The sequence below is a fragment of the Sminthopsis crassicaudata genome, chromosome 2, assembly GCF_048593235.1.
Source record: "Sminthopsis crassicaudata isolate SCR6 chromosome 2, ASM4859323v1, whole genome shotgun sequence".
Classification (NCBI taxonomy): Eukaryota; Metazoa; Chordata; class Mammalia; order Dasyuromorphia; family Dasyuridae; genus Sminthopsis; species Sminthopsis crassicaudata.
Genome location: NC_133618.1, coordinates 648,066,463 through 648,091,246, shown reverse-complemented (window position 1 = coordinate 648,091,246; position 24,784 = coordinate 648,066,463). Strand labels below are relative to the sequence as shown.

The 24,784-nt window shown below is 35.8% G+C and overlaps 1 protein-coding gene across 1 annotated transcript in view; it reads left to right on the top strand.

The window, feature by feature from the left end:
* Positions 1-24,784, top strand: part of LOC141553817 (heparan-alpha-glucosaminide N-acetyltransferase-like) — a 326,105-nt gene that overhangs the window by 191,903 nt on the left and 109,418 nt on the right. Inside the window, exons 8-10 of the mRNA XM_074285273.1 lie at positions 3,885-4,045; positions 21,215-21,327; positions 23,472-23,596. Coding sequence (XP_074141374.1) covers positions 3,885-4,045; positions 21,215-21,327; positions 23,472-23,596 — 399 coding nt within the window. The remainder of the gene's footprint in view (positions 1-3,884; positions 4,046-21,214; positions 21,328-23,471; positions 23,597-24,784) is intronic.

Here is a 24,784-nt window from a genome sequence, read left to right as displayed (position 1 = left end):
TTCAGGGAAGGAGGAGGTGAGGGAGGGAGGAAGGACATTTGGAACTCAAAAATCTTTTAAAATGAATGCTAAAATTGTCTTAACATGTACCTGGGGAAAAATAAAATGTTATTTTAAAAATACCCATTAGTTAGGTGACCATGAGAAAGTCATTCTACCTCACAAATACCTCAGGATTTTCATCTATAAAAATGTTGTAATAATATCTATAGAACTATCTCCCAAGATTGTTGTAAGGTATAAGTGAAATAATATATGAAGATTTTGTTGTTGTTGTTTAGAAATCTTGAAGGGCTATATAAATATGACTGATGATTATTATTGTTAGTTCTGATCCATTGTTTTAGTCTGGTTAGATTCTTTTTGGAAGGACCAATTGTGGAGCTGTACAGGCCAAGGTCATATCCCTAGATCACTTCTTTTCAAAATGAAATTTAGGCATTAATGATCATTCTGCCATTTAATTAATTCTGAATTTGTCTAATTTTATTATCACTTAAGCAATATTTCTCTGCCTTGCCCATAAGGATTGCAATGAGAGATTTTGTCAGGCCTTTGTTAAATAAAATCTAAATAAACTATGTTTATTGTATGCTCTACATCTAATAAATCTGTCCAAATGAAGTGGCTTCTTAACGAAACCACACTGGCCCTTAGCGATTACTACTTTCCTAATTGGTTAGAAACCATCTTTTAATAACAAATTCTAGGATTTTGTGAAGAGTCAAAATAAAGTCCACATATTCTATTCTCTTCATGGTTTTTTTTTTTTAAATTAGGACAAGAATAATCCATCTTTTTTTTTTTTTTTTTTTGCATTACTTGTTCTATTCCTCCAAAGCTTGCTTATTACTATTCAACATTCACATTTCCATGTTCTTTCAGAACCCAGAGATGTATTTTGTCCATTCTTGGTAATACGAATTCATCTCATCAAGGCTGGCAAATGCTGGTAAATGTTTAATGACTCACTTTCTGAAGGAAAAATTGTATCCATAGCACATTTTAAGCTTATTGTGCAGTATTAGCATTTTTCCATCACTTTCTTACGTCTACAAACCAACAACAAAGCAGTAAATCGAGTACTGATTTGTAGCATTTGGTGATTTCTATGGTGTAAAGGCTCATATTGAAAATTTAACAATCAGTTTTTAAGAGACAGTTTGACTTGGATCCAATACACTTCTGCATGAAGGGCAGCTGATTGTTCTTTTACTATCACCCTTTGACCATCAGTTTCAATTCTCAATTAACCATATATCTGTTCTCTCCTTCCTAACCTGAAGGCAATTTCCTAGGTTGAACTATAGAAGAATATAGACAGTTAAGTAACTTTGCCTTCTACCCATCATACATTATCATTACCCCATCTACCCTGAGGAGTGGAATTCATCCTTTCCCTGATCTTTTTTATTCCAATTTAAATAAAAAATTCCTTTTGTTAGCTTTAATGTACATCACCAGCCTTAGATTATATTGAATTTAAGCAGTTTAACAACATTCTTATAAATCCTTATTGCACTTTTATATTCATCTTTTATTTTTTTTTATCTTTCCTTTTTATGCCCATATTTAAAAATCCAAGGCAGTTGTTGAGTTCCCTATGCATCCACAATGATTTCCTCCAATAGCTTCCCCCTTTTTTATCCACAATTTTTAAAATTTTAATATTTAGAATTTCATGCTTGAGAGTTTCATATCTCATATGGCCTAACTTTCTCTGTAGAATGTTAGGTTATGATATATTGCCTCTTTTATTTGAATTCACTTTGACTGCAATGTACCAATACATGTTAACTACTAAAATCTTTTCCTTGAAAACCTCCAATTATTGGGATGCCCTCTTCCACAAATGTGCCTTGATTCACCATGAGTGGCAGGAAGTCTGATAACATGGACAGCATCTTTGCATATCTGTGCATTAACTTACTATAAGACTTCAGGCAAAACAATTTAGCCTCTCTGTTAGTAGAGAAACTGGAAGCTTTTTTGTTTGAAGAATAGGAATGTGTATGTGTGTGTGTGTATTGGGGAGCAAATTACTTGTTTTTAAGTAGTATAGAAGAATTAGATTTGTTTTAATTAATTCCATGGGCTAGAGCTTGCAACAATAGAAACTCTAGAGAAGCAGATTTAGACTTGAGGTAAGGGGAAGCTCCTAATTATCAGAATGTCACAAAAGTGGGATGGATTGCCACAGGAGGTAGTGAGTTCCTTCATCTGGAAAATGAATAAGTGAATAAAAAAGCAGTTATTAAGAATTTTCTATATGAAAGGTACAATGCTTTGCAAATGAAGGAGTTGGATTGGATTATGTTTAAAGGTTCCTTCCAGCTCTAATATTCTAATATTCATTCTGTAGGGGATTTAGGAAGATGGAAAAGAAACTGGAAGGCAGAATTAGGGAAAGGTATCAGAAAGGGGAAGGGAGCTAGGCAGTGCAATGGATAGAGCACCAGCCCTGAAATCAAGAAGATCTGAATTCAAATATGACTGACCTCAGACACTTAACACTTCCTAGCTGTGTGACCTCTGGGCAAGTCACTTAACCCCGATTTCCTCTGAAAAAAACCTCCAACAACAACAACAACAAAACCCAATTATCACCAGATAAGTAAAGAAACTATGCTCCTTACAAGTCTGTGCTTTTAGGTCCTAAAAAGGGTTAACATACTGCCTTTCACTATGACAGTTGAATTGATCCATTAGATGATATAATAGAATGTCTGAGATTTTCCTACCCTTCCTCCTAAAATATTGGATGTTAGATACTTAATGTCCAGGTCCATCTAAACGATTTAATGACTGAATCAAAGGTTAAAAACTCCATGAATTTGTATGAGTTCTCAGGATCCTAGAATCTCAGAATAACAGAATTTAAAATTATAGAACATCTTAAAATAATAAAATCTTAGAGTAAGAGAATCTTAGAGGAAGGAATCTTAGAGCTCATTATCTAATCTTATTTTATAGATGAGAAATTTCAATATTTCAAGAGCTGAGTGACTTATCCAAGGGCACACATCTAGTAAGGGTCAGAACTAAGACTAGAATTCAGGTCCCCCAAGTCCATGTTTTGTGTTCTTTGCACTGAAGTGACAGGGAATATGGTTTGATAATAAGTATGGCAAGCGTCCTTTGTCCAATCTGAGCACCCTTGAGTCCCATGGAATAGTATTCTTTCTTTACATATGCTCTGTTTGGCCAGGAGATAGAACACTGTTGGCTTTGGGTATTCATGGTAAGATGGCCTGCAATATTCTCTTCTCTAAAATATAATGTTCTCTGGGAGCAGGTTTCTTGGAGAGCTTCTGGAGGCAGCTTTAGTTTCAGTTCTCAGTAATCACCCCTAAAGCAGCCAGGAATTAAAGTCCAAATCCTTTAGTGTCTAGCCCCGTTACCTTTCTTAGAAGCCTATCTCTCTCCTGAGAGCTTTGAGAGCTCTTGCCGCTAGTCCTTTGTCTCTTCTAGCTTCTGTCTCTAGTCCTTCTGAATCTCCAGCCAGCACAAAGGTAGAATATTGAATGAATCTGACTCCACCTCCGAGAGTGGACTTATGGGTCTGGCCCTGAGAGCTTCTTGCTTATATGCTGTACACTGAGTGTATTCCAATTATTAGGAAACCATTATTTGTTGTAGGATTAAATCGATGCTAAATTAGATTTAACCATTGTCTCCTCAATTCCACTCAGTACCTTGTTTCAAGTTCTGGCCCATAACATCTCCTTGTAGGGTCAGATCAATCATACTGAACCATGCTAAATTAGATAATTATTGTCTCTATCAATTCCACTATCTTAGAACTTGTAAGAATCATAACAATGGCCCATGGGTACTTCTGATAAATAAAGCTGCACCCTAACAAGTATCATTCTTAATCCCAGGTTTGTCTTCATTCTTGGCACTTCAGTGGGTCTTGCATTTCATAATATGCGGAGGAGAGGAGTGAAGAATATGCAGCTCCTCCGAAAGGTAGCCTGGAGAACAGGGGTCTTGATTATGATTGGAGTCCTTTTTCTCAACTATGGACCAGCAGATGGACCTTGTAAGTACTGCCCTTGAGCAATATTTTTATCATCGAGTCTTCTTTCTGATTTATGTCTTTATTCATGCTGTCTCCTGTATTTAAAAATCCCGGATCCTAACATTTCTGCCCATTTTAGATTCTATCTTGCCTTCAAGACAATGACCTTAAAACTAGCTCTATCTATAAAACCCTTTTCTGCTCCTTCTCTCCAGAAATAGCATCTTCCTCAGAACTATCATACTGGTTTTTTACATCTCTCATTTTGTTTATCTAGGTAACTTTCCATGAAAACAATAAGGGTCTAATGGACTGAAAACTTAATATAAGTCAATAGCAGGTGATCAAATCCAAAAACAGTCACATGATTTAAGACTATATTCATAGTCCCTGGTGTCTAGGGCAAGGTTTCTTAATCTAGAGTCCATGAGTTTAAAAAATAAAAATTGATAACTATGTTTCGACATACTTGGTTTCTTTTACAATATTATTTATTTTATTTTATAAATTTAAAAGCCTTATTCTAAGAAGGGGTCTACAGCCTTCATTAGATTGCCAGAGGGGTCCATGACACAAGAAAGGTTTAAGAATCCTTTGTCTAGAACAAGACCTTTTTGATGGATCCCATCTGGAATGTTCACCTAAAGGTAGCACATTTTAGCAAGAATATTGAAAAACTGAAGTGTGTCAAAAGATGATCAGAAAGATGAGAAAATTGAAGTCTGTCCTATATAGATTGGTTGCAGGAAATGAGGCTTTTTAGTCAGATAAAGAGAAGCAGAGGAGATGTGATAAGTATCTTAAGATATTTGGGTAGCTCTTATGGGAAGGAAATTGGGGTTTACAACTATCCCTTCCACATTGCAACTTTCCACATCAGAATTTCAATATATCGAGGGTGGAAATAAGAAATTAAATGGGGAATTTGGGGGGAGTTTTGTGAAAACTTTAGAAGATACAAGGCTAGCAGAAAACACAGAAAAAGTTTAAAAACTCAGAAAGACATAAAATATATGTATAGTATTGTATAATATCAACCCAAATTTTATAAGATAATGTAAACACTTCATAAAAGAAAAAAATAAAAAATCATATTTCTTCTCTGATATGGAGGGCCAAAAATTTTTACACAAGTTTTCCAGATCACAGGGATACCATGATCCTAACCCCTGAGGTAGAAGGGATAACTATATTTTTCTTCCAGGAAGGAGAACTCAGAATAATCAATAGAATCTGTCTAGAGACAGATTTTGGTTCAAAGCAAGGAAAGATCTTGCAATGAATAAAACAGCATAAAATGGTCTTCCTTGGGACTAGGGAGTCTTTAAGCAGGGACTGGGTGATAACATAATGCTGCTGTGGTCCGTTCCAATTCTGAAATTGTGGAATTCTATTTAGTTTTATATTTATCTGCATAACATTTTATCTTTTCTACTAGAGGTTCAGATTATGGTTGGAGACTCATTATGCTATTTTACATATTTTTGGGTTTTTCCCCCCACAGTCTGGCATGGTGCCCTACACAAAGTAGGTGCCAAATACTCACTCAACTGAATTGAAATTAGAAGTCAGTTGCCTTTTTCAAACAGGACTTTGTATGGCTAGATCTCAGTGTCACCACTGGTCTGAGATTGGTTTGTCTTAACTTAGCAACTATAGGAATTCAATTTTATGAGTTCATTTGGGGTTTTAGGGAATTGAACCAGAACCAAACTCACAGGAGACTGGTTGATAAGCCAGAATTGTCGTTGATTAATTTATTTATAGTGGAAAGTAGCTTTTTTAGGGACTAGAATTCTTATGTCTACTCTCTAGGCTATCTCCTTCCTCTTACTCAGCCATCCCAGAAATGGAATTTATAATCAGAAAGATGCTTACTTAAACATCTTAGGATCACAGCTTTAGAACTGGCTGGAACCTTAGAGATCTCTTAGTCTAAAAAACCCATTTTGTTGATGAAGAAACTGAAACTTGAAATATAGAAGTAACTTGCCCAACATTACACAGCAACCAAATGCCAGAAGAAGGATTCAAATGCAGGCCTTCATGACTCCAAATTCTTTCCTGTAGTCTCTACTCTGAAGATGCTCAACTTTTTGGTCTCAAGAATCATTTATACTCTTAAAAATTATTGAGAACTCCCAAAGAACTTTTGTTGATATATAATATCTATTGATATTTATGATCTCAGAAGTTAATAACCATTTAAAAAATGAAAATGTCTTAGAATGAGAATAGTTTAACCTTACAAACTCATCTTAGAGATCTCCAGATGCCTCTGTATCACACTTTGAGAACTACCACATTATGCTACATTGACTTACCCAGAATGTCAGAAAGCCTAAAAAATTATCCTTGTTACACTATTCAGTGCATTTTTCTGATGACTGGAACAACCATGTCTGAGAGGTACATATAGCTCCTTTAAATACACTTTATGTACATTCTCTCTGTCTCTGTCTCTGTCTCTCTGTCTCTCTGTCTCTCTGTCTCTCTGTCTCTCTGTCTCTCTCTCTCTCTCTCTGTCTCTCTCTCTCTCTCTCTCTTTTTCTCTTCCTCCCTTCCCCCCTCCTTTCTCTTCTCACTTCAGAAAACCCTAGTAAGGTAGATTTTACAGGTCAAGTTAAAGAAAGGAATGTGAGTTGCTTTCCCTTAAATAGTATAGTATTCCTCCATTGTTTCTTTTGTCTATTTAAGCTTGTGAGAACTATACAGAAACAGGTTTAAAGAATGGGAGAACATGACAGATGGAGAATCCCACATGAACTTTTTGGGCATTTGGGAGAAGTTTCATTCATAAATCTATGACTAAACTTCATTGAAAAAAATGCAATTGGGACAAGAAACAAAATCCCTAGGTTCTCAGTGATTCTGAATACTTCTGTTAGTTAACAGAGAATTGGAATTCAGAGGGTAACTGGATATCAGTAGTAATGGATTTTGGTGATAGTTTGATCATTTAGAGGGAAGCAAGAGAGAGGATCTGATCTTTGAAACTACTGGATGTAAGGAGGAGTATATAGACCCAAAGAAACTAAGATGCATGGAGTTGAGTGATTTGTGTAATATCCCACTTTAAGTTAGTTTGGCTCCTTATTCCTGACTGGCAGCTGAGAGGACATTTGACTTTTCCTATTTTAAAAGTTCATTAGAAAAACAATACAAGTTGGTTTGCATTTCTAACTAATGTTAAAGACTGTGAGATAGAGTAGATGGTCTTGAAGTTGGGAAACTGGTTTTAAATGTTACTTTAGACACTTATTAATGTTATCTTGGGCAAATCAATTAAGTTCTCTCAGCTCCAGTTTTCTCATCTGTAAAATGGAACTACTACTAGTAGTAATTAGCATTTACATAGTGCTTTAAGATCTGCAAAGAACTTTATAATTATTATCTAATTTAACTCAACAACTCTGGGAGAGAAAATGATACAATTATTATTTTCATTTTACAAATGAGGAAACTGATGGGGGCATAGGTTAAGTGATTTGTACAGGGTAATGCTTAGTAAGTTAGTGTCTAGAGCATAATTTAAACTCAGGTCTTCTCAACTCCCATTACAACTTGATCTACTGTTCCCCCCACTATCTCAATAATAAAACTATAGCACTTACTCACAGGTTTTTTTATGAGATAAGAATGAGATTTTGTAGATATATATACACACATATATATGTGATTTTGCTTTCCATAAATTCATTAGTTATTATTATTATTATTATTATTATTATTATTATTATTATTACTATACTTATTTTATTTTTGTCATCTCTACGTTTGTTGGAATTCAACAGTACTAGCTTGTCAATGTCCTGCTATTATTTTTTACATTTAAAAAGGTATTCTTAAAAAAAAAATTGCCCAGATAAATAAAATCCTTGGGGGGCAGCTAGGTGGTTGAGTGAATAAAGCATGAGGACTGGAGTCAGAAAGATCTGAGTTCAAATCCAGCCTCAGACATTTAATAGTTTCATGATTCTAGTCATTTAATCCCTATTTGTTTTAGTTTCTCGTCTGTAAAGTGGGAACTGGTGAAGGAAATGGCAAGCCACTCTAACATTTTTTCCAAGAAAATCCTATGGAAAAAGTTTGTGGGTTCATGTAGAGTCAGACTAGATAAACAACTGAACAACAAGAATATAAAATGACTACTTTTCATAGTAAAATAATTTAATAGGATTCAGGATTATCTTCAGTAGGCTTCCTAAAAACATCTCCAGTGCAATTCCAGTTACAGTCAAGCTGGTGGGGTTTTATTCTTCATATTGTTCTCATGTCACTTTGATTTCTTCTATTACATCTCTACATATTGAGAGCTTTCATTCTGTGTAGTTTGAACATTATGAGTCTTTGGTGTGGTGGCATCTATTAAAAACATTCTTATGTTTTGGGGGATCATTGTTACATCTGATGTATATAATAGGTTTTTGTTTTCTCAGTGATAATAGTTTGGTTGCAATCCAGTTTGTGTTGAGTTTTCAAAGATATTTCAAAGATAATTCAAAGCATTACAAAGATTTAACATCTGTTAATTTACAAAGAATATTGTTGCTGGTATAATTCTGACCAATGAAGTTTTGTTTTCCTAGGTATTCGAAAGGGGCTAAATTTTTCAATTTATGATAATATTTCATTTATTCTCATGGCTTTAGGCAAGCCATTGACTGTCACTGGGCCTCCTTTCTGTAACTGTAAAATGAGAGATTTGGAAGGCCCCTTTCAGTTTTAAATCTATGATCCTATTATATGTTGCATTTTCTTGTCATTTATCTTGCATAATTTGTATTGATCAATAAATCTAGGCTCCTTAAATGAAACCCTTGTGAAATTCTTGGTGCCTATTATGATATTGATGATATTTACAGTTATGTTTAAAAGATAGCATATAGAATGATCCCCAGTAATACTTTTTTCTTCTCATCTTCTTTCTAGACTTCCCTGTCAGTGAGGGTCTGCACTTAAGCCACTTACCAGAAAATCCAAGCCAGTTGCTGTCTGTCAGGTTGTGGCGTCTTTGCTGAGAGTGTCATAATGACCAGCTATTAGCACTTTGCTGTTTCCATCAAAAATGGCTTCTTAATTCAATTTAGTAAAATATAGCAATACTTTTAGTGACAATAATCAGATCTGGAGACTTTTAGAAACAAAGGGCTTATCAGACTGACCCCCTACTCACCATTACCAGGCTGTTGTCTGGTGTCTGGTTTCTACAAACCCATGAAGAATTGTCTGGGGATTAGGGATGTTTTGGGAAGTCAATGCATATATTACAGTATTTCTTCTTTTTTTCTTTTCTTTTTTTTTTTTTTTTTAAACTGGCTCTTTGGTTCTATTTTCTGGTTTTCTAAGGAGGAAAAAGCAAGAAAGACAGGCTTATTTGCTTTTATATCCTGGGCTGCTGTGATAAAACAAAAGAAAATGAAAAACAGCACCAAAGTAAGAGTTTTTGATGGGGTAACTTGTACCCAGAAGACAGAGATGATCCTATGATGATATAGAGCAATGATATTGTCTTCTTCACTTAGATTTTGTTCTGATTAAACTTAATTTGTATGTATATTGGGAGGACCCTGGAAGACAATAAATTTTATTACTCCAGACTCTCCAGACTCCCATTCTTGTAGTAGTAGTTAATTTGAGGGTCCAAAAATGTGTTTTGAGGATGCAATTTCTTTCTAAGGGGTAAAACAGAATTTTGGCATAGAACTTCTAACTCTAAGTCAGACAATTGCCTGGGACCATGTTCTTAGAATCACCATCATACAAAATCAAACTAATAATCTACTTCTGTTCAAGAGGTGAGATAGAAGAAGAAAAGTCAAAGATAATGTCAATGTTTTAAACATGAGAAACTATTTGACCTAGTATCACTGACACAATAGTGAAAAGAGGCAAAGTTTTAGGAAAAAGATAATAGTACAAGTTTTAAACATGTTGAGTTTAAAATGCCAATAGGGCAGTCATGTAGAGATATCCTGGCAGTTGAGAGGTTAGGACTGATATATAGATTTAGAAGGTATCTGTATAGAAATGGCAATGAGGAAACTCACTAGTCAAAATAAAGTGTGGATTGGAGTTTGGAGGACTACTTTTGTACTTTTATCTGAGATAAAGCTGAGTTTTATGGCCACAATTCCCAAGTCCTTTCCTTATTTAGAAAGCTTTTGTTTTTCTGGTCTCTAAAGAAAGAAACACTTTAGAATCTAATAGATTTCTGAAGTTATCTCTAAGAGAAGAGGCCTTCCTCTGCTTCATATCCATTGGCTAGGCAGTAGCCACACATAGATATCATTCCCTTGCTATTTAGGAAACTTTAAGGGTTAATGGCTAATTTCTCTGAAAATCTCTCTGTCAAAAATTCTCTGTTACTAAATATCAATCATTCCCAAAAATTCTAACTACAACCTCTGAGGGAGGCAAAATGGAACACTGGAAAAATATCAAATTTGGAGTCAGAGGTCCTGGTATTGAGTCCTAGAACTACCATTTACACTTTATATGGCTTTGGACAAGTCACCTCACCTCTCATAGCTTTAGTTTTCTCATTTGTGGAATTAAGTTTTGGTTTAGATGGCCCCTGGTGCTTCCTAGCTGTCAATCTTTGATTTACCTGGAGCACTTTGACTCTCTTTTGTTGACTGCTCTTACTTAGCTACTGGTTCTTTATTTCACCTATGGAATAAAGCCAGTCTTCATCAGTGAGAGAATTTCTAGTCATTGTACTTTAGCAACTGGGAGCTGAGGGCCTGGCAGATAGTCTGGGAGAATGGAAACCTAGAAGATACTAACAGAAAACAAAGGTTCTCTCAAATGTCCTGCAGAGATTTTCATGCCCAGTAAAATAATTTAGTAGAAAGCACTGTGATATCAATAGAGGACAGAAGTAGATGACAGAGAGATAGAATATAAGAAATTGAGAGACAGAGAGAAAAGTAAACACATAGAGATAGATCTGACAACTAATAGATAACAGAAACAGATATAGATAGATATCGATGATAGATAGATTTCAAGTGACATATGTGTGCATGACCTGTAAATATATAGAGAAAGATAATTTATGAAGTGCTAACTACATGCCAGACATTATCCTAGGCATTGGGGATACAAATATAAGCATGTGGGACTGTGCAATCAACGAACAATCCTGTGGTGTCAGATCTTGACCACATAAGTTGCTAGCACATAGCTTTTTTATCCACGTTCCTTGGATATAAATATTCTCGATATGGATGCACTCTTTGCATACTATCTGGTTTCGTGTATTCTCTAAATATGTGTCTTTACCCACTAGTGATGTCACAATCTGTGGGAGAACATAACCCTCTGTGCCAGTGGTCTTGAATCTGGGTTATATTTTCTGGAGGTTCATATCCAAGAGAGTGCCCTGAGTTCTGTCCAGATAGATGGTATAGTGTTGGATTTGGAGTCAGAAAGATCTCATTTCAAATCCTGACTTAAACATTTACTAGCTGGGCAGGTCACTTAACTTCTAGCTACCTCCTTTTTCTCATCTGTAAAATGGTGATCACAATGGCACCTCCTAGGGTTATTATAATGATCAAATAGGATAGCCTATGGAAAGAGCTTTGCAAACTTTAGAGCATCATGTAATTGCTAGCTACTATTATTTTTTCTTATTTAGTCTGAAACTTTTAAAGAAGATTGTTCAGCAGCAAGCAAATGTTTCTCACAGGGCTTTTCTCTCTTCCAGAGCTTTTATTGATCCATTCTGTTCAAGCTAATGAAATCCATCAAGAATTTGTATTCAAAAATGGTGTTGACTGTAAGCAAGTCTTTTCAATGCGCATCATCAGCAGGATAGTCTCATAAAATATGTAGTGCCATACGTGTGTGGGTATATATAACATACCTAATGCGTATGTATTTACAGTTATGTAATTAAGTTCTACTTTCAAAGGGAGACAGGAAAACAGGAAGCACAAATGGGTTAGGCCTTTTCTCTGCTCTGATATTCTCTCTGGGGATATTTTCAACTTAGCCTAAAGGCCCTAAGGGCTCAAAAAACTGCAGGGTAGGTGGAATAGGAGGTTATATTCCTATGCTTAAATAGGCAGGTAAATAAGCAAATATCCTTTCTGAGCTGAAACTCAACTCTTATCCTCTTTTTATTCCAACCTTAATGGTTGTTAGAAGGCTTAGATTATAAATTTTTTTAAAATTAATTCTGAGCCTAATAGGATTGGCAGCCAGATAACTACATGCGATTGTGGGTTTTCACTGGCATGTCCCACTAATAAACTGAGTCCATTTGGTTGTGAGAGGCAAGGTGGAAGATGAATCAAAGGGAACACCAGCATTTTGATTATGGGAGACTAAATGAACTGAGGCCGCTAACAGAATCAGTGAAGTGAGGTTAAGGTTCAGAGATAATACTATCCACCTATATTTATTGCCTCAGCAAGCCACAAGAAAGTAAAGAAGCAGCCCAATGACTTTAGGTGGGATGGGAGCCACAGGTTGTCTGATATGGTTTTTGTTTCTTCAAGGACTCCAGGGGAGAAGGCTCACTGGGGATCCCATGGGACTGTCAGAAAGTAATTCAGTTCTGTTAGAGTGAGTAGGACAGACTTTCCACCCTCTCTTCCCACTTTCCCAGACCCCCTGGAGTAATGCTCCAAGGAGGGGTTTACAATGTATCATCTGATCCCAATCCAATAAGTAGTCAAACATACTCTAACCAGGGCTGGCCAATTTCTTCAGATTCATTGCTTTGAATTTTTTTTTTTTCTTTTTGTATCTAACTCATCCAGGAAGTGAAAGGATGGCTTCATCATTGCCATCATTACCACAACAAGGCAACTCATCCCTGGTTAGTATTGGGAGTCTTAAAGACATGAATTTGACTCTCACCTTTTACATTTATTAGTTGTGTCACATTGGAAAGTTATTTCACTTTTATAAGCCTCAACTTTCTTATTTGTAAAATAGTGATGACGACTTATAGTTATTGATCATTGATGATCCAAAGATGCTGACATTCTTGTGATTCTTCCCATGAAATAATCCTATTCATCATGCCTAGAATTCATTCTTTCCCCAGCTTTGCCTCTTGACTTTCCTAGATTCCTTCCATCAAGTTCCAGGTAAAATTCCATCTTCTACAAAAAGCTTTTTTCCAGTTCCCTTTAAACACTAAGTGTCTTCCCTCTGTATTTACCTCTAATTTAGTCTCTCTGTGTCTCTATTGTTCTCTGTCTTTCTCTCTGTGACTTTATCTCTTCATTATATCTATACATACATACATATATATGGAGTATATGTGTATATTTTTCAACAACATGTTGTTGTTTCTTAGTAATTTCAGTTGTATCCATCTCTTCATGATCACATTTGGGGCTGTTTTGGTGAAGATATTGGGTTAGTTTGTCATTTCCTTTTTCCAAGCCTATAAATTGGTAAAACTGAGGCAACCAGAGGTAAGGCTTGCCCAGGATCACACAGCTCAAAAGTATTTAAAGCCAGAGTTGATCATTTTAATTAATTATATTAATTACTTTATTATTATATAACTATATCATATATATATATATATAATATAGATGTGGGCATGTTATCTCCCCCTATGATTGTGAATGTGAAAGCAAGAATTGTTTTCTTTCTTTGCATTCTCAGTAATATTAACACTTTAGAACATAGTAGTAACTTGATAAATGTTTATTGACTAAGTATCAGAAAATGAAAAAGACAGAGACAGAGAGAGAAGACCTTATGTGGTAAAGATGATAAACAACAAAAACAGTTAATGTTGGCAAGATTAGAAGAAGACAGGTACATTAATGCATTGTTGGTGGAGTTGCATTCTTAAAATAATTCAGAATTATTCTAGGAAAAATATTTAGACCTTTGACCAAGGATTCCACTCCTAAGTATATATTCCAATGAGGTCAAAGACAGAAATAAGAATCCCATAAGTTTTTTTTTCTGTGCTTGTAAAATACTGAAAACAAAATAAATATTCATCAATATGAGAATGGTTGAACAAATTGTGGTAGTCAATAAGCATTTATTAAGTGTGTACTCTATGTGTCAGACACTAAATTAAGCAATGAAATAAAAAGAAAGGCAAAATAACCCTATCCTCAAGGAGTTCAAATTCTAAAGGAAGAGGCATCATGCAAATAATTAGATACATTCAAGATAATTAAAGAGTAGGTGGAAGACACTAGAAAACAGTGATGAGAATTTTAAGCTCTTTTATGTCATGGGACTTTTTAGGTTGCTGAAGCTTATAGTCCATTTCTCAATATAAAAATTTTAAATGCATCAAACAAACTAATTATATTGAAATTTGATTATGCATGTGCCTATACACAGACAGACACACACATACACAGACACACAGACACACACACACACACACACACACACACATATATATATATAGATATACACACATGCACAGACACACACACATGTTTATGTATCCTGAGAATTCACTGACTGGAGAAGATCTCCTGTTTTAGGTAAGTTTAAAGCTACATCCTGAAGGAAGGCAAGGAAACTAAGGTACAAAGGTGTGAGAGAAAAGAGAGCCTAGCAGACATGGGGATCAGTCAACACAAAGGCATGGAGATGAGATAAAGAGAGTCTTGTGTAAGGAAAAATAAGTAATTTTGAGTGTCCTATGTAAAGAACAGCAAATAGGGGTTCCAGATAATAGTGTGTCTAGAAAGGATTAAAGACAGAGAAAGGTAGGAAATGGACAGTTTATAAAGAGCTTTAAATATCAAATGGAAGATTTCATGTTTCAGTATTGGAAGTAAAATGGAACCACTTCAGTTTACTGAATAGGGTTTGATATGCTCAGTCCCACTTTTCAGAAAAAATCATTTGACAGTTGAGTAGAGGATATATAGTAATTGGGAGAGACTTGCGACAGGAAGCCCAATTATCATGACTACTGTAGAGTAATCCAAATGAAAGGAGTTAAAGTTGTGGCCTAAGGGAGTGGCTATATGATTACAGAGAAAGAAATATATATGTGAGATATTTAGGTCTAGGATAAGATTTGGCAACCAATGAGATGTGTGGAGTAAATGAGAGTAAGGAGTCAAGGTTACACTGAGATTGTGAGCCTGGATAATTCAGAATATGTTGGTATTTTCAAAAGCAATAAGAAAGTCCACAAATAGGGAGGAAAGATAAAGAGTTCTATTTTGGACATGTTGAGTTTGAGATGTCTACAGTAGACCCATTTTGAGATACTAAAAGGCTAACTCAATAATATGGGACTAACATGAAAGAAATTACATCTGAGCATATGCATCTACCACATTGAGATGATTACTGAATCCATGAATGAAATTAGACTACTAAGTGGGATAGAATAGAGTAAAAGGAGAACATTTTAAAAACTTTTTTTTCAATTAACAAGCATTTAAGTTAACTTCCTGCTCACATTAAAAAGAGGGAATAAAGCTCCAGTAACAAACAGATATAGTTACATAAAAGCAGTTCTCACACTAGTTGTGTCCACCAATACATGTCTTATTCTGTATATTTAGCATTTTACTTCTCAGGACATGGGTTATATTTTTCATCATCTATGAATATTAAGAGTGCAGTTAAGAGATGGTATATATTAGTAGTTCAGAGAAACGCCATAAGACTTTTTAAAATAATGCAGAGCAAAGTAAGCAGATCCAGGAAAATAATATACACAATCATTTAAAAGCAGCCTAACTTAGGCTAATGTTGGTCCTAAGAGGTATTCATGAAACATTTCCCTTTTCTCAAAAGGGAGATTGGGGACTGTAGCTAGAAAGTGATACAAGAACATGTCCGATGTGGTTGTTTTGTTGATCCAATTTCTTTAACTGTTCTTTGTCATAAGTATTCAATAGGAGAGAGAAAGTGTTCAAGACTTACTGATTTATTGAAAACATTTGCTGATAACACTTTACAGATAGAGAAAAGGTATCAGAAGAAGCTAGATTTACAGTTAGAAAGCACTTTAGAGATCTTCTAAGTTCCCTCATTTTTATAGATGAGGAAATTGAGGCCTAAAGGATAGAAATGATTTGTTCATAAGATCTGAGTCTTTTCTTTGTCTTGTATCTTCTTCACTTTGCAATGCTCTCTCCTATCCACTTTGGATTGCAGCTCTTCATCATCATCATCATGCTGGACACAGCTGGAAATGCCAAATGGGAGATGGGTAGGGGAGGCATGTAAATAAGAGTGCTCTTAAAAAGCATCAACTCCTCCTTCTGTCACCTTCCCCCCTTTATTTTTTGCTTGCCTAACAAAAGATGAAGGAGAATGCATTAAGAATGAATGGCAGTAATGTACTGATGGGACTCTTTCCACTGGAGTTGAATATAATCAAGATGGAGCCCTGAGGCCCTGAACTTAAGGCCCCAAGATGAACCCTATGGTTCTTTCAGCCAATAATTCTGCATTTGAAGGCCCTAAGTGATTGTTTGAAGCAGGGGGGCTGGAAAAGTTAAATGCAATGAAAGCATGAGAGCATGCTAAGGCTCACTGGAGCAATGGCAATAATATAAACAGCACAAGAACATGAAAATAATGAGAATTGGGTAGATAAAGACAATGAAAAAGATAAGAACTGGATCCATTTGCAAATTCAGTGATAGCCTAACTTGATTTCATATTGTGACTTTTTTCCCATTTGAGCATTTTCTTCTATTGGAAAGGCAGATTGGAAAAAGAACTGAATGTGAAGTCAGGAGATCAGCTTTAAAACCCTGTATCTCAGTTTCCCCATTTATAAGATGGGAATATTAATAATGGTACTGCCTACTTCAAAGGAAATTGCTTTGTTAAACTCAAAGCTCAGTTCATATATGATCCCAGACATTATTTAATTCTCAAAAGCTTCCTCTCTCACAGGTCTTAGATCATGCAAAGAATATTTGAGATTTTTCTACTTCACTTAACACAATTGGTTATAACACAGTACTGACTTGTTTTCATTAGTCATTTAACAAACTCTTTTAAATGCTTATTAGTTACAAAGGAAGCATTGGATATTAGGAGAAATTCTGAAATGAATAGGATTAATCCGGTGTCCTCAAGGATCATACAATCTAGTAGGAGGCCGAGACAAGTACAAAAATAATTATGATAGAAGGCAGAATTTATGGTGTAAAAGTGTTAGAAAAGAGTGGTCACTTCCTGCTTGTCAGTGAGAGTGGGACCCAGGAAGGCTTCACAGAGCTGATGATATAGGAAATGGGCCTGGATGGGAAGTATTTTAGAAACTGGAGATGGTTAGGGAGCATTTAAGGAATCCTGACTCAAGCTTACAACAAACTTGCACAATCAAACTTGCCAAGATGTGGAAACAAGGTTCAAATTCTTCGGTGCACACTAAATTAGATATGTGACTTTGGCTAAAATAACTTAAGCTCTGTGTGTTTTCAGCTTTCTTAAATGTCAAATGTAGACAACACTCACCAAGAGAATTAAAATTCGTTAACCAAAAGAATTATGAAGGAAAGCATGGTAAGCATAATCTGGTTGCTTCAGGATTTGTAATTGTCATCTGGGTATCCAATTCTCTTTAGACTGTAATACTTCATATCTCATTGCCAGAGAACGCCACCAGAAGAATGTTAGTATTTTAAAAAATGGGCCATTGATTTTAGCTGGAGTCATGAAAAGAGCTTTGCTATTTGATAAAAGTAACCAGACTACCCTGTTTCTTATGTCCAACTCATTGTCCCCAACATACATACTGAGATACACAAGCTCTAGAGCAGTGGTCCTCAAACTTTTTAAATAGGGGGCCAGTTCACTGTCCCTCAGACTGTTGGAGGGGCGGACAATAGTAAAAACAAAAACTCACACTCTGTCTCCACCCCTCAGCCCGTTTGCCATAACCGGCGGGCCACAAAAATGTCCTCAGCAGGCCGCATCTGGCCCGCAGGCCGTAGTTTGAGAACCCCTACTCTAGAGGATGTCTATCCCAAAATGTGCTGTAATCTGGACAATAAACAAATCCTTTATCTATTTGGTATTTCCTCTGTGGATAGTCAGACCAAGCTTCTTTGAGTGATTACAGATCTCTTCCAGGACATTCTGCAGTGCTATAAAGTTTGATAAAATCAGTACAATGCCATCTGCAAATTAGAGCTTTTGAAAACCTTTGTCATCCATAGGGAATTTCATTTTCTAGATGTCATCCAGGAAATGTTTGATCAAAAAGAGAATGAAACTTATATATTGCTAGGAAATTAAACTGTATGAACCTTGAGGACAGAAAACCTGTTCTACTTATCTTAAAATTTTCCCCAGTATCTAATGTTTACTTTGCCACTGGTAAACATTTATACATGTTTGTAGAATGAATAACGAACACGAGTTAGCCCTTGCTATAACCAACTATGTCAAATAAGATAGAAAAATCCCAGCATTTCTTTGTCTGATCTAAGTCCTAGCATTGTTATACTTAGAATGTTAGAAGGCCTAGATGGAGGGCTCCATCTTGTTGGGTTTTTCCTCTCTGAAGGACTTATTATTTTATTTTTTCAGTAGTACATGCAAATAATATACATGCAAATACATGCAAAGATAGTTTTCAACATTCATCTTTGCAAAAGCTTGTATTCCAAATTTTTCTCCCTCTCTCCCCCATTTTTCCCCTTCCCTAAGACAGCAAACAATTCAATATATATTAGGTATGCAATTTTCCTAAACATATTTCCACATTTATCATGTTGTGCAAGAAAAAATCAGATCAAAAGGAAAAAATGGGAAAATAAAAAAAACAACAACAACAAAGATGAAAACACTGTACATAGCTCTTTCTCTCTTTCTGAAGGACTTATTTAAGGACAATTACAAGTCATGGAAGTCCACAGTCTTTAAAAAACTAAAGTTGCAAGGTATCCAAATGGTAATGGAGTAGTCTATGTTATGCGTGAGTAGGCTCTAATGTAGTATTAGCAAAGAGTTACATGAAGAAAGTAGCATAAAAGTTATCAAAGAAAAGTAAAAAGAGAAAAGAAGGTGGACTAGCTATGTAATTGTATATAACAAAATTAAGCTATAGCCAATATACAACTCACATCCTCTGTGAATATCCAAGCAAAAAATATGGAAGTAGGTCCCCCCCCAAAATGAGCATAATTCTGTGAAGGATTTAAAGGAGAGAATAGACAAGAACCACTTTGGATCAGAAGGCATGAACAAAGTACAGTCTATACCTCAGGAGGAGCTGTCCACACCAAAGAAATCATGAATCCATGGAACTATTAGAGAAATAAAAAGGGCTGAACAAGATGAGAAGGTGTAGATGAATCATAAACAGGGCCAACATTGATAAGACTAAAGATCTACTGTTGAATTAAAATGGGCTGTGAATGGTACTAACTGATAAAATATAATATAGGAGGAATTGTAAGATCCAAATGAGTAAGTGCATATGATGTCCTAACACTTAAAAAGTGTTAGCACTTTCTTCCCTTACTCTTCTTACTTTCCTTCACATACTATTTGATTCCTCTCCAGGCTCCTCTCCCATCTCACCACACTTCATTTTCTTCCATGCCACAGAAACCCTCTCACCCTGGAAGATCATTCTACCCCTTAATCCTCCTCTTCTGGTTGGTTCCTTTTGGAATATCTTAGTTTTAAACAAACTGCCTACACTAGGCAGGTTCACTCTCATTCTTTTCCAAAATCCACATTTGAGTCCTCATACTTCTTTCTCCACTATGTCTTTTCTTCCTTTTCTCAGCCCCCAAACTCTTCAGTTTTATTTCGTGTGTTGCCCCCCTCAATATAAATTCCTTTAAGACAGAGACTGTCTTTCCTTTTGCTGGTAATTTTATACTTGGTGCCTTAGCACAATGTCTGGCACATGGTAAGTACTTCATTAAGGGTTATTAACTGGATGAACAACTTGCTTTTCCATTGCAGTCATTTTTTTTTTATTTCTGAGATCTTAAGCCTCACTTTCTAGAAAGTGGAGATCCCTACATCTAAATCCCTAAACATCTAACTATTGACATCAGATATGCTTGCAGCTCCCAGGGTCTGTTTCTTTATCACATGCAATTCACTGGAAAATTTAAACAGGGTTGTATATTTTACAAGGAATAAAGTGCGGCCATTTAAAAAATATACAAAGGCAAAACAATCAGATATGTATTTAAAAAGAAAACTATCCAGAGCAGACTGGATGGTGCTCCAATTTATAAAGCCATCCTAATCTAAAATTCCCCAGTTAAATCTTCAGTTTACATCCTATGAATGGGCTCCTGAAGCTAAAACTAGTAAGATGCCCAACCTCATTGTGTTCAAAACCAAAAATGCCAGCCCTCACATCAGAATATCTCCATTCTTCTTGGCTTTTCAAACTAATTTCAATGAAGATTTGCACTAGATAACCTGTACCCAAGTCATTAATATATTCTAGAATCTCAGGATAATTCTCAGCCAATCAGGAGCCCTTCTGATTGTCCATGAGTCACTCCTGCTGCTAACTATTCATTTCCATTTAATTACTTAAAAATCACTTCTTTCTCCTCCCAAAGATAGAAATGAAAAAAAAAATAACCTTATAAGTGATAGCATGGTACAGTGGAAAGAGTTTTCAATTTGGAGCCAGAGGATCTGGATTTGAATCCCAAATCTGTTATTTATTAAGTGACCTTGGGCAAGTGGGAGATTTTTGTAGATTTTCTGAGCCTCTTTTGGTTTTCTGCAGATTAGGTGATATTTAACGTCTGTCCCAGCTCTAAATCCTATAAGATAATATTATATTTATCATCAACAACCCAGAAACAAAGTAATTTAATACATAACATCTAGTGTATCTCCTAGATTTCATAGATAATACACTTTTTATCACATAGAACATGCTGGTGAGAAGGAACATGAGATCCAGAGATGACAGGACAGTTCTGAAGGCTGCTGAACGTGGGAGTCTCAATTCTTAGCTCAGCAAGTTAATGTTTCATAAAATAAATAATTTGCTTAACAATTAAGTCCTCTCATAAATACATGACTTTGGTCCTAAGGAAAGAAGGAAAGAAAGTGTGTCTGTCTTAGACTTCCCCATCTCCACTCCTAAAAAACTCAACTCAGAGTAGTGGCGATCAGAAACAATACCTTTGCAATATAAGCTGACTGTGGTAGTGTGTAAGTAAATAACTATACTAGGATGGAATTGATTCCTTCTACTCCTCTGTCCTCCAGTATCCTGGAGCTGGGCAAGACTGCCAGGAGTCCTTCAAAGGCTTGGCTTCACCTATTTTGCTGTGGCCCTGATGCAGATTGCCTTTGGGGTGACAGATACGCAGATGTATCAGGTAAGTAGTATACCTGTTCCTGTCTGCAATCATGTTGACTAAATATCCCTGGTGTCCCAGATGTCTTTACCTGGATTGTTAGGTCAACCAATCAGTTAATAAGTATTATTAATCACTTCCCATATGTCAGGTCTGAGGAAGACTTTAACTTAAGAAGACCAAGATAACCTACTGCATTTGGAGCCATATCTATATCTGTACACTGGACCTAGATGGCTTCAGAGGAGAAAATGAAGTTGTACCTTTGCACGGCCATCCCTCACTGAAATTCAATTCATTTGCAAGTTGTAGCATCACCTTCCTGATGTCATGGTTCTCTTTGACAAACAAAGATTAAACTATTTTGTTCCACTGTCCCACTTTAAGAACAAATAACACATGTGCAGGCATTGTGCCAGATGTTGGGGATCCAAATAACAATGCAACAGTCCCTGAACTCAATGAATTTATATTCGAATGTATATACACACATATATATTTTGTACATACACATATACTTATATACACTTATACACACATACACACATATATACACATACAATAAACATGCTGCCTTTATGTTCATGCACACATGATATATGTTATTTTTGTTCAACATATATGTTATCATATTCAAAAAGTGCTCTTGGGCATGGTAGTGCATTCCTATAATCCCAGCTACCAAGGAAGTTGAGACTCTTAGATCTCTTGAGATCAGGAGTTCTGAGCTGCAGTGGATTGTACATTATCCAGCATCAATGTGATGAAGTAGGGGAAGTAGGGGTAACAATAGTTTGCCTAAGGAACGATGAATGGGTGCAGATCAGGAATGAAGCAAGTCAAAGCTCTCATGCCAAGATCAGGCTTTGAGAATAAATAGCTCTTATACTTCCAGTCTGGGCTAGAAGAAATACTTTATGCTTTAAAATGCTTTAAAAATCTACCATGTCTTTTGAATCATTTTGAAGGGGAAAAAGGGGATATGTCTCTGTATCAGGAGTGTTGGGTTTTCCCCTGAAATGTCCCCCCAAATGAAAAGGTTTCTCTTTACTCTATACTTGCCTTTTCTTCCCATTTTGTCTTCTCTATCTTCCCTTTACCCTTCCACTCTTTTCTGGGCAATAGTTCTTCCTTTCTAATTATTCTGGGACTTGATAAACTGACATTTGCATCCAATAGTCCTCACAAAATATATCTGGTGCCTACGTTTTCTGAAATAGAATTTGGTTTTAAGAAATCTCAATTTCAATCTGGAATTTTTTTCTTGCAAGGACTGATATACTTTTTTTTCAGAACAAACCATTCTGAAAACAATTATAAGTCTTTGCAAGAATTTCAGAGCTAGACAGGAACTCAGGGACTATTGTCTACACAAACTCCAAAATGAACTCCCATTGCAATGTGCCAATGATTATCTAGTTTCTACATTAAGACCTCCAATAAGGGAGAACTCACTAAGGAGATAGTCCTCATTCAATCGACAAGTATCTATTAAGTAGTCTTCTTCTACTACTACATTATTACTAAGAACTTTACAACTATTACCTTCTTTGATTCTCATAACAACCCTGGAAGGCAGGGACTTTTATGATGTCTATTTTAGAGATAAATAAACTGAGATCAAATGAATTACCCAAAGTGACACAACCATTAAATTTTTGAATTTGAATTTGAACTCAGGTCTTTCCAACTATGGGTCTGGTCTGGCTCTTTATCTACTGTTCCATTTGGCTGCCCAAGGGGCTTTATTATACTTGAGGATCGTTTTTATTTCAGTTATAATTTCAGATGGTTAGCGTGATTTCACCATAGCATAATAAAAAGCAGAAAGCTTTCTCATGATTTTTGTATCCACAGCTTCTAATCTAATGCCTGGCAAAGAAATAAGCACCTTATAAATGCCAATTGGTTTATTTATTTTTCATTACAATGGGAATTGTGCTAGATTTGGAGTCAAAAGATTTGAGTATAAATCTTTGACTCAGTCAATTATAATCTCTGACAACTTAGGCCATTTCTCAGTTCCTTAGCCTCCCTAACTATAAAACAATATGGCCTTTAAGACCCTTTCTAAATTTAAATATATTTTCCTATTATCTCCCTGATAGAATCACTCTGTGGTCCTAAGAATGTCCCTATCCTCTCTTTGTCTCCCATCTGTTTAGGTTAACCTGTGGTGGGCTCCCTTCAGAGATGTTGTCCTTTACTGGAAGGAGTGGTTTATCATCATCAGCCTGGAGATCCTTTGGTTGTGTCTGACCTTCTTGCTGCCCGTTCCTGGCTGTCCCAGGTAAACTCCAGCCTGGCCAGGGCTCACCCACAAGCCAGGATGCAACCATGTGGAGATATTGAACATCAAGTTTTTGGGAATTTTTTAAAAGGCTCAAATTTTTCTTACTAGCAGCAATAATCTTATCATTTCTTAGGGATCTCTCCATCAATAATATTCCTAGGCTTATTTATTAAACTCAAAGAATCGTAAAGTATTGGAACTAGAAGGGTCTAGTTTTACAGGTGAGAAATCTGAGATGAGACAGAATATCTTGCCTAAAAACAGTGTAGGTACCTGTTGTTGTCCAGTTTAGGCAATTTAAAAGGTAATTTTAAAGAATCTGAACCTTGAAGATGAATATTTGCCCTCTACTGGAGTGAACCAAGATCAGTGTTTAGTCTTGTGACATATTTTGGCAATGGCTTGGATAAAGGTACAGATAGCTTAGTTATTAGATTTATCAGGAAGTTATCAGTTATCAGAAAGTCAGGAAGTTTTGTTAACTGTATGGATTACAGAACCAGGATCAAAAAAGATCTCAACTGGTAGAATGTTGGATTGGATTTAAGAAGATGAAATGTGATTCAGACAAATGCAAAATCTTATATTTGTTTTCAAAAACAAATGTCAAAAAAAAAGCGATAGATGCATGGCTAGATGGCAGTTATTCTGAAAAATATCGATATGGAAAGGGGACTTAATGTCTACAAGATAAATGAGCCAGCAATATGATTTGTCAGAAAAAAAATCAAATCCAATCTTAAACTGAATGAAGAGAAGCATAACATGTATCTAGTATCAGGGAGATATTATTACTTCTGTACTCTGCTCTTTCCAATGTCACTAAAAATCTCTTTATTGCCAAATCCAGTGACCTTTTCTCAATCCCCCTTCTCCTTGACCTCTCTGCAACCCCTGACACTGTCAGTCACACTTTCCTCCCTGAGAATCTCTTCTTTCTAGGTTTCCAGGACATTACTCTCTCTTGGATTTCCTCCTATCTCTTACCACTCTTCCGTCTTCTTTTCTGGATCTTCCTTCAGATCATCCTCTCTAAGCACAGGAACCCCTCAGGGCTCTGTCTTAGGCCCTCTTCTCTTTTCTCTCTAAACTACTTTCACTTGGTGATCCTCTCCTATCGATTTAATTAACACTTCTAAGCTGATGTGCTTTAAATCTATCTATCCATTCCTTATCTTTCTGCTG